Below are 13875 nucleotides of genomic sequence, written 5' to 3' on the forward strand. Positions count from 1 at the left end.
TGATGGAAGTTGTAGCACACCAACATCTTGGCTACCCCTGTACCTGTTTTTAAAAATCTCTCATTGTGATCCAAAAAGGGCTTATTTTGAGGCTTTCGCTTTTCAAAGGATAATATCAAAATTACAGCAATTAGCCCTCGTGACATTTTCATAAACGTGTTCTAAATTTAGCCATTCATTATGGAAATTGTAGCAGCTTTTATCTTTCACTGCTGATACTCAGAGAAGGAAACTGGAATAAACCGGGATATCTGAAATATGGAATTGCTTTATTAAAAGATTAGCCTGAACACGCATCAAGGGAAAGGTGCTTTTCACAACCTTTGGGATAGAGATGACCACAAATGGCTTCATCATCCACAGCTGACACAGGCCCAGTAAATTTACTTGAAGCAAGAGGAGTGACTAACTTCCCCGCCCTGTGTTTTCTTCTGCATTATGTTGCCACCCGCTGTTCTGGAGGCTGAAAACGCACATTTATTCATATTCCAAAGAAACTCCCATTGTGCGTGCTTGATAGAAGAGGTTGACATTCACTTAGAGAGACTGTTAACACTCAGCAAAGGTCACGACATCCATTAGATTTAATGGGAAAATATTTATTTCCAGTCAATTTAAATCATTCTACAAAGAAATACAAAAAAAGGTTTGTACAGAAAAAAGAGCGTATGCAACACAAAGTGAGAATATAAACACAAGGAACTTGTGAAGACAATATTAACGCACCTGCTGTTTCTTCATATATCTGTTTGATCTTTTTAAAAGAGGGTAAGAAGCTGAAAATACATTAGAATGGGAAATAAATATTCTGCTATCTTTATTGAAGCTCTCCACTAATCCAAGGGTAAATTCAGGAATAATTTATCACAATTATACACACAAAATATTCTGGTATTTTGGATATTGGACTTAACTCCTAGCAATCTCTGGCTCAAATTAATCCTAGCACTTCAAGGCTAGGATTTGAGCCTAGATCATGTGACTTAGGGTGGCATTCCACTAAGTGTTATTCAGAGTAGACCCATTGAAATTAATGAACATAATTAACTTAGGTCCCTTAATTTCAATAAGACTTAGTTGAAAACCACCCATTATAAAGAAAATGGTACATAAATAAAACGTTGCGTATGCATGCTGTAACTACTCAGTAAATACAACTGGAGGGTTGAAATTCCAAAGTCAGAATTTATGGCTTTCATCTTAGTTTGAGACTCAATAATTTTTATTTAAGCACTATATGGGTCCCATGCCAAATGTGATCATCTCTGGACGTATATACAGCTGCACATTTCCAGCATGGATATACCAATGTTCCCCTCTTGTGTGCAATAAACAGATCTTTTCTTTATTTTTTATTTGCACAAATAGATGTCTTCATCTCAGAGGAATTACAGAGCAGTCTTCTGAATACCTGACCTCCATGTTTTAGAATAATGTAACACTTTGACAACATGTATCACGATTTTGCATTAGTAGGACAAAAATAAATAAAAATACATCCATGGAAACTTTTAGTCCTCAGAGAGTATGTCAAACAGATGCTTCAGGACCATAATAAAATACCTACAGGCAGCTACTACATCAAGGAGAAAACTCTGATCTACTGACATAGAACAGCTTTAGTCATGATGATATATCAAGTAGATTTACTAAGTCCAAGAAGGTAAGTTAAGCTGATCTCCATGTTCAGCTCAGAGATTTATCAGCTGTGTTGCCTAAATCCTCTCTATTAATTTAGATGCCAGCACTAATTTCTATGGAGGTTGTGTTTTGGTCCTATTTAGCTAACTTAGTTTACTGCTGGTGGGTTACATAAATGTGCTCTTTCATGGGACGAGTTGCATTTGCTTTACAGTTAGGAGATAGGTGAGATACACCGAGAGTTTGTATTTTGTTAATGGTGTTTTAGCATTTAAAAAAATCTCTTAATCACTCTCATTCAAAACATTCCAGGGTGATGTTCAGCAGTTCAATCAAACGATTCACACGCTGCATAAATAATAAAGTAAAATATAAAACCAGCAAATAAACATGGGGGTTTATCTGACACATTCATAGTTAAAACTGACCCACTGAAATAGTCCATTGACTAACTGAAGCCCATTGATTTCAATGGGTCTTCTCTGAGTATTACTTAATTGGCTACAACCCCTAACAATGATAAGAGGCAGGCTTAAAACGTAGAAGAGCCAAGTAAGACAGTTCCCACTAAGATATCATTTAAAAATACCAGGATACTTCAAAGCTGCAACCATTCATTTTCTAGGCTGTCTGAGATTTATTAAATTTGTATACCATCTGAAGACCGCAGGGCAGTCCACAGCATAAAATTACGAAATGAGAATAAATAATATATGATAAAACAAAAGCCAACCAATAGCCCCCGCTCCTACGAACACATTTAAAAGGCCATAGAATGTTTATCAGTCAAAGGCCTGGTTACAGAGAAACATTTTTGCCTGGCGCCTAAAGCTATGTAATGGAGGCACCAGGCGAGCCTCCCTGGGGAGAGCATTCCACAAACAGGGAGCCACTGCAGAAAAGGCCCGCTCTTGTGTTGCCACCCTCCAGACCGTCAGTGGAGGAAGCACACAAAGAAGGACTACAGAAGATGATTGCAGGGTCCAGGTCGGACACAAGGGCTGGCTGGCTGATGGAGGAGGGCATGACACGTGGACAAGTTGCAGTACCAGTCCACCCCTAATGTCAAATTTACAGCTTTTAAATTGTTAGGAAATACCTGTATAGCAGTACACTTCAAAGCAATGGCTAAAAGAAAGAGTGAAACCAAATACTTAACAATACTAATTAGCTCTTTTAAAAAATAGCAAGCTGACATGGACTGTGTATAAGCATACACTGAAACAGAAATGAGCATGGGGTGGGTTTTTTGTTCTTATTTGTGCTGAGCCTGGCTTCTCTGCAATTTATTTGTCAAGTGTCCTTGCTGACAACTCAATACTGACTGCGTCGTCAATCTTGTACGCTTCAGAAGAGCTCTCCAGCTTCGCTTTCAAAAGCGCTACACGTACATTCAATCAGTGAAATATTATTTAGTTCCCTCATTCTTTAAAACAGGAAAATCAATGTTGCAAACCTGGTGAGAAGGGATTGTCACCTCACAAATGCTCACCCAATCACAGCTGTGTACAATTCAGTTCTGTTACAAACTGGTGGAACAAAATCTTTCTGAAATTTTGGGGAGAATGTGTGTTTCCAGAACAGCTGTACCATTGTGCCTGCGCTCAGAATTATGTATAGTTGTAGACATTTATTTAGCAGAATTTGCATACTGCTTAACTCTAAAGACCTCTGTGAAACTTGCATAAAATATAAAATGTACACTAAAATTATCAGTACAAGTCATAAGCTAAAAACAAGTTCGACATTCATATTTATCTGATCCAGCAAGCCTTTGATTATTCTTACAATTATTCCTCACTGTAGATTGAGCATCAGTCTCTTCTATGATATACAAAGCTATGCTGCTGAAGTAACAATTCACTTTGCACATTTTGATAACCAGAACTACTGCCCCAAATATTGGGAACTGAATGTGCTCAGCATAGCATATTTATTACAAGGGGCTGATTTTGAGGTTCATTTCCAGTTCTCATAACTGGACAACAACTTCAAGAGCCAGTGGTTATTTTATTCATGCTACTTTGCATTTTGTAATCATTTGGTGACTTAAAGCAATGGATTTTATCCTACTCAAGTCACACAGCAATGAATAGGACTTCTAAAGGGGTATAATCGGCTGTGCCCAACCTCTAGGAAGTAATGGCTTTTCTAACTAAAATATCCCAACCTATCAGTTAAAGACCAAATGCTAAAAGCTCAAACACTGCTGTTTCCACCAGTTTTCCATGACGAAAATACAAAATGTTCCTTCTTTACAATAACTCATTTCCTCCTTGCACAGTCCAATTTGTCCATGCACAGATGGCACACAGCAGCAAATCCTGCAACTTTTCTTTCTCTCTCCGTCAATAAAAAATAGATTCCTTAAGCAACGCTTTCTTATAAGGCTAGGTCATGCTCTTCCGAAGGTCAGCAGCAAATTCTTCATTATCCAGTGAGCCGGCTAGAACATTTTCCTTGACGATCTTCTGTCACACTTATGCAAAATGTCACAACTTGAGGGCTTATTTCTTTGTTTAGAGTATTTTTATACTGCCCTTTACCAGAGCTGCTTCTAAGGTGCTTTAGACAATTAAGATATTAAAAGGCTGCAATTTTATACACATTTACCCAGGAGTTAGCTCCACTGAAAGCAATGGGATTTGTGTTGGCATAGATATGCATAGGAATGCGATGAATAACTATCAACTCACATGGTGAAACGAAAACAACACACAAAACACCAGAATGAGTCTGTGCAACTGCCAAGGTTTTAAAAGGGTGGGAAAGTAAGGAGGAGGTTGCCTGGTGCCACAAACATGACCAAGGTTAGCATTAGGTAAGCCTGTCTGGAGAGTTTTTCCAGCAACACAGTGCCAGAACTGAAAAGGCTCTCTCATTGATAGGCCCCGTTCTATGTCAAATAAGCATGGGATGACTTTGCCTGGAGGTGCTGTGTCCATAGATTGCAAGAAAATACTGGGCAAGGTTTCGCCCAGTATCTTCTCTGTGTGATGGGCACATGGGAAAAAGCTGTCCCATGAGCCCTTGCTGAAAATGGGAGGGGAAAGCCTATATAAGGCTGCTTCCCCTGGAGCTTTGAGAGCTTCTTGCCCTCCCACCGTTGGGTTAGAGCCTTCACTGAGCAATTTTGGGTCACGGGTTGACAGGGCTGGAAATGAATTTTTCTCTCTCAACCTGATTGGCACTTGGCTGGGTATTTTTCCGCTTTTCCCTCAGTGAAACTGTGGCTTTCTTTCGTTAGGCAGAAGAATGTTGTTTGTATGAGGGTGGAAATGGCATTGGTCAAGATCAACATAGTATAGGGGGCCCCCAAAGGGGCCTGAGGGGAGGATTGACCACGGCAAACCCAAACGTGGGTTCAGTATCAGCCTGGTTGGAATCTGCACCCTGGTCCCCCAGTGAAACCTTGTTTGCTTGGCGTACACCATAGCAAGGTTCAACACTGGCTGCCTCCTGTCATACCAGTTTAGAGCGATCCAAACCCAGCAAATCCATTCCATCAACATGGAACGATGAACTGATCCTGGGAGCCAATGCCATGCCAACCCTTGCCCTGCCTGCTGCTGTCAATAGAGATTTGGTCTGCTTTTATCCCATCACCATTGTACAGTCTGGTTGCTTTGCTGCTCCCATGGGTCACATAATGTGCCTGCCTGGGCAATGCTTACATTGAAAACAACCAATTATTTTTATGCTTAGAAATTCAACACCCAACTTCCATTCTCAAATTGACGCTTTTCCTCTGGCCTTCTCTAGTCTAATGCTGGACTACAACTCCCATCAGATCAAGCCAAATGTCATGCTCAGGAATGATGGGAGTTGTAGTACAGAATATTGAGAGGGTCAGATTGGGCAAGTACCGTATCTATACTTCTCATAATACACTAGGCTGTGATTTCATAGCCTGATGCAGGGTTGCGGGTGGCAAATAATGTCTGACACTTTGAATGCAGGATTCATGGATTCAACATAGCACATGAATTTTGTTCAAGCTCACAGGCTTTCAAGACGTCATTCAAGCGTCAGCAAGGCAAAGCCTGCCAAACATTTGACAGCATCCATTTCATGCCTTCCCTGAAACGAAGATGGGGGAGTGTGTGGGCAAATTCTGCTACACCCAGTATCATCTTGTCCTTTGCTATCTAAATTGTTTCAATTTGAAATGATAAGCCATGCCTTGAGCACTTGAGAATCGAGAGCATGTTTGCAATAGCTGAGGGGAATTTTATTTCAGCAACTTTTGGAGGACCAAAGCTGGTCTCCAGCTTGCAAAACTGATTACCCTGTTTTGGTGTCCACTGCATTGAACTACAAACCTTTTTAGATCTACCCTGATCCACAAATGTTATTTAGATCTTTATGGCCAAGACAGTAAAAGTTTCCTTCGGCACCAGTATAAGCCCTTGATTATTCACCAAAGAAGAGACTGCAGCTAGTCAAAAAGCTTATTTCAAGATATTTTGATGCTGAATCAAAGAATTAGGCGAAGGTCATGGGGAATGTTGAGGAAAGGGGATGTTTAAAATTATATGTATTTACTTTAGATTTATAAGCTCCCATGTTGCACAAGTAGTCCTTAGTTATATTCACCAGAAGGAGCCCTGTGGGAGGTGAACCACTCTCAGCCCCATGTACAAGAAAAGGTGAAATGAAGTAAGGAAATCAGGAATTGTGTAAGTTGAGTACAGAGAGCTGATAGCTATGTTGCTTGGGTATAGGCTGGATGCCCTTGCTTAGGACTAGGCGATATATCAATATATCATCCAAAACAGGTTTGAAGTCCATGTTGTGATATCGGTTTCATAATTTTTGACCTGGCAATATATTGTGAATCATGAGTGCTATGCAAAAATCACAATGTGGGGAAAAACTGTGAAGCCAGCCAATGCCTCTACATAGCTCCATCCTTATTTCAGACACTGTGATATATTGGCATATCGCGATGTGTAGCTGGTGACATATCACAAAGTTGAAAACCAGATATCACCCAGCCCTATGCTTGATCTTATGAACTGGTATGCGAGTCCTTCCAAGGCTCAAACTAAACAACTGCTGCCATCAGTGAAACATAGCTATTGGAATGGATCAGATGCAGGATGCTAGGACAGTACTTTATGCATAGAGCATCACAGGGTTAGTGAAACTTTGCCAGCCAGACATTAGACATCAAACACAACTTGATATAAAAGCTTCTCCTTGGCTCAGTTGAGGATGGAGAAGTGGGGGAGGACTGGGGAAAACTCATCCAAGGGTCACCCCAAAGGCATTTCAAGCGCCACACAGAACCGTACATGAGAAATATTTGACAGCAACCTTCATAAGATGATTGCAACTGGCAAGCAAAACACGAAGGCTGGCTTCTCCCAGTTCCCAAGGACACAATGCTACTGAAGCCTTGGCTGAACAAGCTATTCCATGTGCTGTTGCAGCAAAGTATACCTACTTGATCAGAGTGCAAAAAGTACAAACAACACTAAAATATTGGGGTCTTTTGTTTTCTAGAAACAACACGGCTTTTTTTTTTGGTAGTCTATTTTATAACAAAAACCATACTAAAGCAGATGGAAATAACTATAAAGGCCTAATCCTACAAAATTCTAGTTCTTCTGCTAGGAATGGAAAATTCTTGAAACTGATAAGCCTAGAAATAAGTACTTAATTGATGCTTTCTATATCAAACCACGAAATGCAAATTTCATTACATCGTCATTTATATGCCTGTAAATTGATACATTGCAATTTATATGCCTGTAAATTAGTACATTAATATGTTCTGAAAAACCTGCCGAATTACTCCGATTCTTCTAAGTAAGGCTGCAATCCGGGAAATTGGATGCAACCAGGTTCCCCCGTCAGCTGTAGAAGGCAATGTCCGGACACGCCAGCCACTTCATCGCTGATAATGAGAAGGCCTGGCTGCTCCTGCTGGATTCAATTTGGGATTGGTGGTTTCCATTATGGCTCTCAACAAGTCAGCAAAAGTGTTCAAAGTGCAGTAGCTCATATACAAAACATCTAATTGCACAAACCCTGGTTCCTTTACTTCCAAACGAATCCTCTGCTTTCCTCTTTTAAGATATTCTGTCCTCAAGCCACACACCACATATGCATGTTTCAGAATAAGTAGGTAGGATGAAGTGGCCACATTCCAGAAGCAACATAGCTCATGTCTCTTTAAGAATGGTGAGGAACCCAGATATTCCAAAGGTGCAGCTTCTCCCATCTCTGTGCACTGGTGGGGAAACTTTACCTGTTGAACATCGCCCTGGCTCCAATTTCTTAATAGGACCAAAGCACTGTCCCTTTTGAGAGAAAAGCATTAAAGGCTCAAGTGGTTTATAAATCGTAACTTTGGACAAGTGTTTTCTGTCAAAGTTTTCTCATAGTGAAAGTTTATTTAAACCACATAATCATACATTCAGTTACTGGCTATTGAATCTCTAGTATTCAGAAGGAGATGACAGCTCCCCTCCCCCCAAAATCACAAATCTTAGGTCATAATTTACAAAAAAAAACCATTGTGAAATATTTCTGTTGTATCACTTCCTTTGTTTCTGTTATGTGCTCAGTGCCTAAATGCAGAAACCAGAAGTTTAGTAAATGGCTATTTCTCTCTTTCCCTATCAATCTAAGCTCTAGGAGCCATATTGATTGTGGTTCGGATCCCTGATAATTACAATTACACAAATTCTATACAGGTACGCAGCCAAGGATCTAATCTGCTGGGAAGCTCTCCAATACAAGCTTCACTGAAGTGAATGGGAGCAGTGCACAAACGCCACTCATTGAACGGCACTCACATGCCTATAAGCACAGAAATTGAAACAGCAGTGGCATCTGCCATGATGTGGCCTCTTCAAAGCAGAGAGCTGCAAAAGCCATCTAGCAAAGTGTTCCTCCCCAGCACTGGTCCAGGTTTACAGAATGATGGGCATGTAACCACCACCTATCAGAATGAACTCATCATTTCTTTTGGTTTGAAAGAGTTTCCCCTATTCTTTTAAGATTGGCTAGAGGGAGGACAGTCAGCTGTTGAAAGAGTTAGCCATACAATGCGAATGCAGGCAGGAAGCTAAGAGGACGGCATGAAAGGCGTGTCCGAAAACACAGAGTTCATGGAATCGGATTCCGATTTCGTTCGGGGAGTTTTTAGGATACTTTCCGCAATGATGTTCTCACCAGGAAACATCCTTACTTTCCCATTTTGTCCCGGCTTTGGCTCCTTCACGGGCTCAAGGAACACCACCCTCTTGCCGCTGCTGGCTTTTTTCTCATCAGCTGGAAGGTCCAGGGGAGGATTCGAGGTCAATATGGAGGCATGTGGGTTACTTTGGCTTGGCTGCCTTTTTCTTCTCTTGGACCTGCACCGACAAGGGCACGGCGTCAGGTAGAGGTAAAGGAGGACCAAGATAATGCTGGCTACACAAGCGGCGAGGGTGGTGAAAGCCGTGTTGAAGGTTTCGTGGGAGTGAGACCGGTCCACGGTGAAATTGCTCACATTGATCCTCACCTCGATGGTCTCATTCAACAGTCTTTTCCTGTTTATTGCAATGCAGGAATAAAGTCCAGCATCCTCATACTGGACCTCGTCGATTTCCAGACTCCCATTGAGAAATACTCTGAAGTGTTCAATATCTTTGCTGGGCTCCAAAAACTGATTGTCTGGGCTGATCCAAACAAAGTGGGTGCCTGCATCGCTGATTTTAGTGTCGCAAGGTACGATCAGCCTCTCCCCAAGTTGAGCTTCCTGAATAAAGCCAAATGCGTGGAAAGAGCCATTGATGGTGCTTTCCGAGCAATTCAAGTAGTTGTCGTGCAATAAGGGCAGTTTATTCATATTGGAGCCTGACCGCAACACACATGTGTACTCAGCCTTGAAATCCTCCACTGAGCTGAAGTGTCTAAGATACCAGAAGTTTAGCATGGAGTAAAGTGTGCAGTCACAGTAAAAGGGGTTCCCATGAAGATAGATCCCACTAAGATGTCTGGCCGGCACTAAGCTCATGTAGTGAATGGGTATCGACTGGATTTGGTTGTAAGAAATGTCTAATAGCACAAGTTCGGAGAGTTTACGTTTCCCAATGTACAGGTCAATCGGGAACTGGGAGAGAGAATTGTAACTCAAATAGAGCTTCTGCAATTTGTGTATCCCTCCAAAAGCAGCAGAATCGACATGGGCAATGTGATTGTTGTACAGCAACAAAATCTCCAGAACTCTCAGTTCCTGGAAGACAGGACTACCAAGCGACCTCAAGCTGTTGGACGACAAGTCGAGGTACTTGATATTTGGAGTCGCCGAAAAGCTTCCTGTGGAGATACTCATGATGCCGTTGTGGCTGACGATGAGGGTGGCCAGTTTATCAAGCAACACTGGCATCCAGTCATGATCCAAAATCCCAATTCGGTTGTGACTGAGATCCAGTCTTTTCGTGTGCTTGAAGAGCATTGCGGGCACTCTCGAGAGGTTCTTGCCGGTGCAGCTCACAATGTCGCTGGCACAAATGCAAGCGGCAGGACACATCGCAGAGGCACTGTGGCATACGCTTACGGCGATGACCAAGAGGCATATCAGTTTCTTGTAGTTCACGTGAAGAGCTGAAATGGTGCGCCAAACAGAAGACATGACTGTGTTTTAGCCGTCTCCCAGTGCTCCTTGCCACACTTTATACATGTAGTTAGCTTTGCGCCAGTCGCTGTTAAGAGAAAGAGAAAGAATATTAATCTCTTCCAATCACCCAACGTCTCACAGTGGCATGGTTGTCACCAGAAAACATTTCAGTATTGTTCAGGGTGGGAGCGAGACAGGAGTCTGTGTAGCTATCGTTTCCTTACATGAGTGAGCTATCCCATAGCTTTCCTGAACCAATTTTAGGGTATGGCGCTAATTTTTATAAATCAAAATAGTTTCTAAACTTGATATCTGCCAATTTACATTACTCTCCTGTTTGACTGCCCATCTCTTTGCAAGGCCTAGCATTACACACCATGTCATTTTGTATTTCTCTTTCAAACTCTATGGGTTTTTTCGAATGCAGAGCTGAGCGCACATTGTCTCAAAGCTAAAAGCCTGGTGCCAAACATCTGACTGGGTCAATGTGCATTTTTTCTTCCAGCCACTGGTGCATGGATGAATCAAAACGACATCTTGAAAAGAAGTAAAACAGGTTACTAGGATAAATATTTTGTAAACAAACAATAGTGTGTACTACCACAGTATTTGATGCAACACATTGCTCTTTGCTGAGATCCTGTTATACGTTTTTTTTTCAGGGGATGGCCCCAAATAGACACAGATATGCACTTGATTGAACAGGAATAGTCAAGATGCCAAACATACGAAGGCTTATTCATATGCTCCTGAGAAGAATGTAATCTGTGGGTAGGGATGGAGAGAAATTCAATTCAGTTCACATAGGAAGCTGAATTTATCAGATTTGCACTTTCTGATCCAATATGAGAACAGAAACAGCCATACTTTAAAATTCCCACTAATCTGAATTTTGCGATGCTGTTTCTCATTTTGTAAAAATGCACGTATTAGGTGAATGTGTGCATAAAAAACGAATATTTGGCTAAAAATAACCAAGAACATGCCTTAGGAGAAACTGCTTGCAAAATGTGTACATCAATGTGTGCACACAAAAATATATTCATTAGGAGAAAATTTCACTAAAATGCTGAATAATTTTCATGATTAAGATTAAAATGAAAATTCGCAAATGTGGAGAACCAAATTTAAGACTGGGAAAAATGAGGAACGTAAAGAAATGGAATTGACAGATCCTTTCATCCCTACCTGTGGGCATATTCGAATTGGTTTCCCATATGGGTAACCTGGATGAAATCCTGGTATCCTTGCTGGCAATGCCAGCGTCCCAGGAGATCCAGTGTTAGAATTGCCCTAATGCCTACCCTGGGCAAGCAAGTTCAGATGATTTTACAGCTACATAAAGCCCAGTTCTTGTGGAAGTGGTTTTTGTAGGTTGAAATATACAATCCTATTGCTGCCCTCCCTGTGTAGTTAGTTTGCACGTACAGTGGTACCTCAGGTCACATACACTTCAGGTTACATACACTTCAGGTTACAGACTCCGCTAACCCAGAAATATTACCTCAGGTTAAGAACTTTGCTTCAGGATGAGAACAGAAATCGTGCTCCGGTGGCACAGTGGCAGCGGGAGGCCCCATTAGCTAAAGTGGTGCTTCAGGTTAAGAACAGTTTCACGTTAAGAATGGACCTTCGGAACGAATTAAGTACTTAACCCGAGGTACCACTGTACTTGGCAGATGTTTTGCTGCTATTGTCTGGTATTGTCTGCTTTATATTCTTCTGCAACCACAGGCAGTCTTTGTTTCATGGTATTAGGGTCACTTTGAGGGGAGAAGGGTGAAGGATAAGATCGGAATTAAAAGCTACCTTTACAAGATTGTTCCCTATTGCTTCAACAAGCAATGATAGCAAAAAGTGAATGATAATGTGAGTTTACAGTGTAAGAAAAAAGCCTTCTTAGAAGGCTTGGGCTCCCTTAAATATGCCTGCACTGCTAAGTGACTTATTATTATGAAGCACCAACACAGAACAGCCTGGTTATTTTTTCTTCTTCTCCATTGCCTAGCAACTTGCATCATAAGCAAAAGATACCTCCTGATTAGGTAACACTGTTACTCTGCACCTTGTGGAAATTCTGAACCAGACAGTATACATTTGCAAATAGCATTCTTTTACTATAACAAACTAACTTTGAGTGCCAAAATCTCGCAGATTCATTTGTGCTGGATCCTTAGGGTTCCAATGGTCAATTTTGGCATTATCAGTTTTTTGATTGAAGTTTCAGTCCACTTTTACTACTTAGCCTATATTTGTAGTGCCTAATAAAGGTTTGGTGATCATAAAACATCCATATATAAAATTCTAAAATGTATACAAATAAACAGCCATGTAAAAATATGTAATAACAAGTATTTTAATTGGGGTTTCTTCCCGCTAAATAGTGCCATTCAGCACTCTAAGTTTCATTCCGTATTGTGTATCTAGTAATGTTTCAGCTGTATTTATCATTCTCATGGGCTTATCCTCAAGATTATCCTGTGATATGGGTCACTACTGTTTCCACATTACAGATGGGTAGCAAAGTTCTTGTTTACCCATCACCACAAGTGGTACTCACTTGATAAAAAGACTGACTGTGCCATTCCCCCTATATTCACTGGCAAAAATGTGTTCACACGGGACTTCCACACCTCTAGAGGTCCTTCCTCACACAACCACCCCCTTGTCTAACATGAAAGGAAGATATTCAGGTGAAGTCTCTGTGCTGTTGAAAACCACTGCAAAAACAAACAGGCACGCTATTGCATTCACGGAATCAATATCACATCAGTTTAGCCCAAAGACTGCAGATTCTCAAGAGGTCCTCAGAATCCAAAACAAGATTAAGAACCAGTTACAGATGGGTAGCCGTGTTGGTCTGCCATAGTCAAAACAAATTTTTTTTTCCTTCCAGTAGCACCTTAAAGACCAACTAAGTTAGTTCTTGGTATGAGCTTTCGTGTGCATGCATGTTAGCTCATACCAAGAACTAACTTAGTTGGTCTTTAAGGTGCTACTGGAAGGAAAAAAAGATTAAGAACATAATCCTTTCCCTCAAGTAGGACATGAGTGCAATATCCATCTCCTGCCCCAGACTGATATTTAGGGGCATACAGCCCATGACCGTAAAGAGGTTATGAAGATAAGTCTAAAAAATGGCAGCAGCTGAAGCTCTGGTTTGGAAACTATTCTGTTCATAGTTTGCATGGCACTCACAAAAAGCTACGTTTATAGTAAAAATCCAAGCTTCTCTCTCCATTTCAACTATATTTGTTCAAATGATATTCTTTTAATGTTCATAACCTTGACACTGGAAGCCACAAGTATTGAAATGCTAGTGTTCTTGTGAATTGCTATTGCAGAATTTGAAATAATGTTGACTTTGTTAGCAAAATAAATAATCACAAATGTACCTATAATTAAAATATTCAAATCCAATAGAGCTTGTGGATGTTTTAAGAAAGGATCAAAATGCCAGTCTTACATTTGTACATTTTGCCCCAAACCCCAAAATTCTGTATTTTCCCCATTTTAAATCTTCTTCAAATGAGAATAATTAAGTGTTAACAACAAATATCGATGTTTCCCCATCTGTTTTGAATTTTCTACATGGGTAATAAAGAAAAATGTGTTTGGTC

General features: G+C 40.8%; 1 protein-coding gene across 1 annotated transcript in view; it reads right to left on the reverse strand.

The window, feature by feature from the left end:
* Nucleotides 1-578: 578 nt before the first annotated feature.
* The window catches only part of AMIGO2 (adhesion molecule with Ig like domain 2), a 28940-nt gene continuing 15643 nt past the window's right edge, over nt 579-13875 (reverse strand). Inside the window, exon 2 of the mRNA XM_083573668.1 lies at nt 579-10340. Coding sequence (XP_083429794.1) covers nt 8720-10270 — 1551 coding nt within the window. The 5' untranslated portion in view covers nt 10271-10340 and the 3' untranslated portion in view covers nt 579-8719. The remainder of the gene's footprint in view (nt 10341-13875) is intronic.

The sequence above is a fragment of the Podarcis filfolensis genome (assembly GCF_964270895.1).
Source record: "Podarcis filfolensis genome assembly, chromosome: 10".
Classification (NCBI taxonomy): domain Eukaryota; kingdom Metazoa; phylum Chordata; class Lepidosauria; order Squamata; family Lacertidae; genus Podarcis; species Podarcis filfolensis.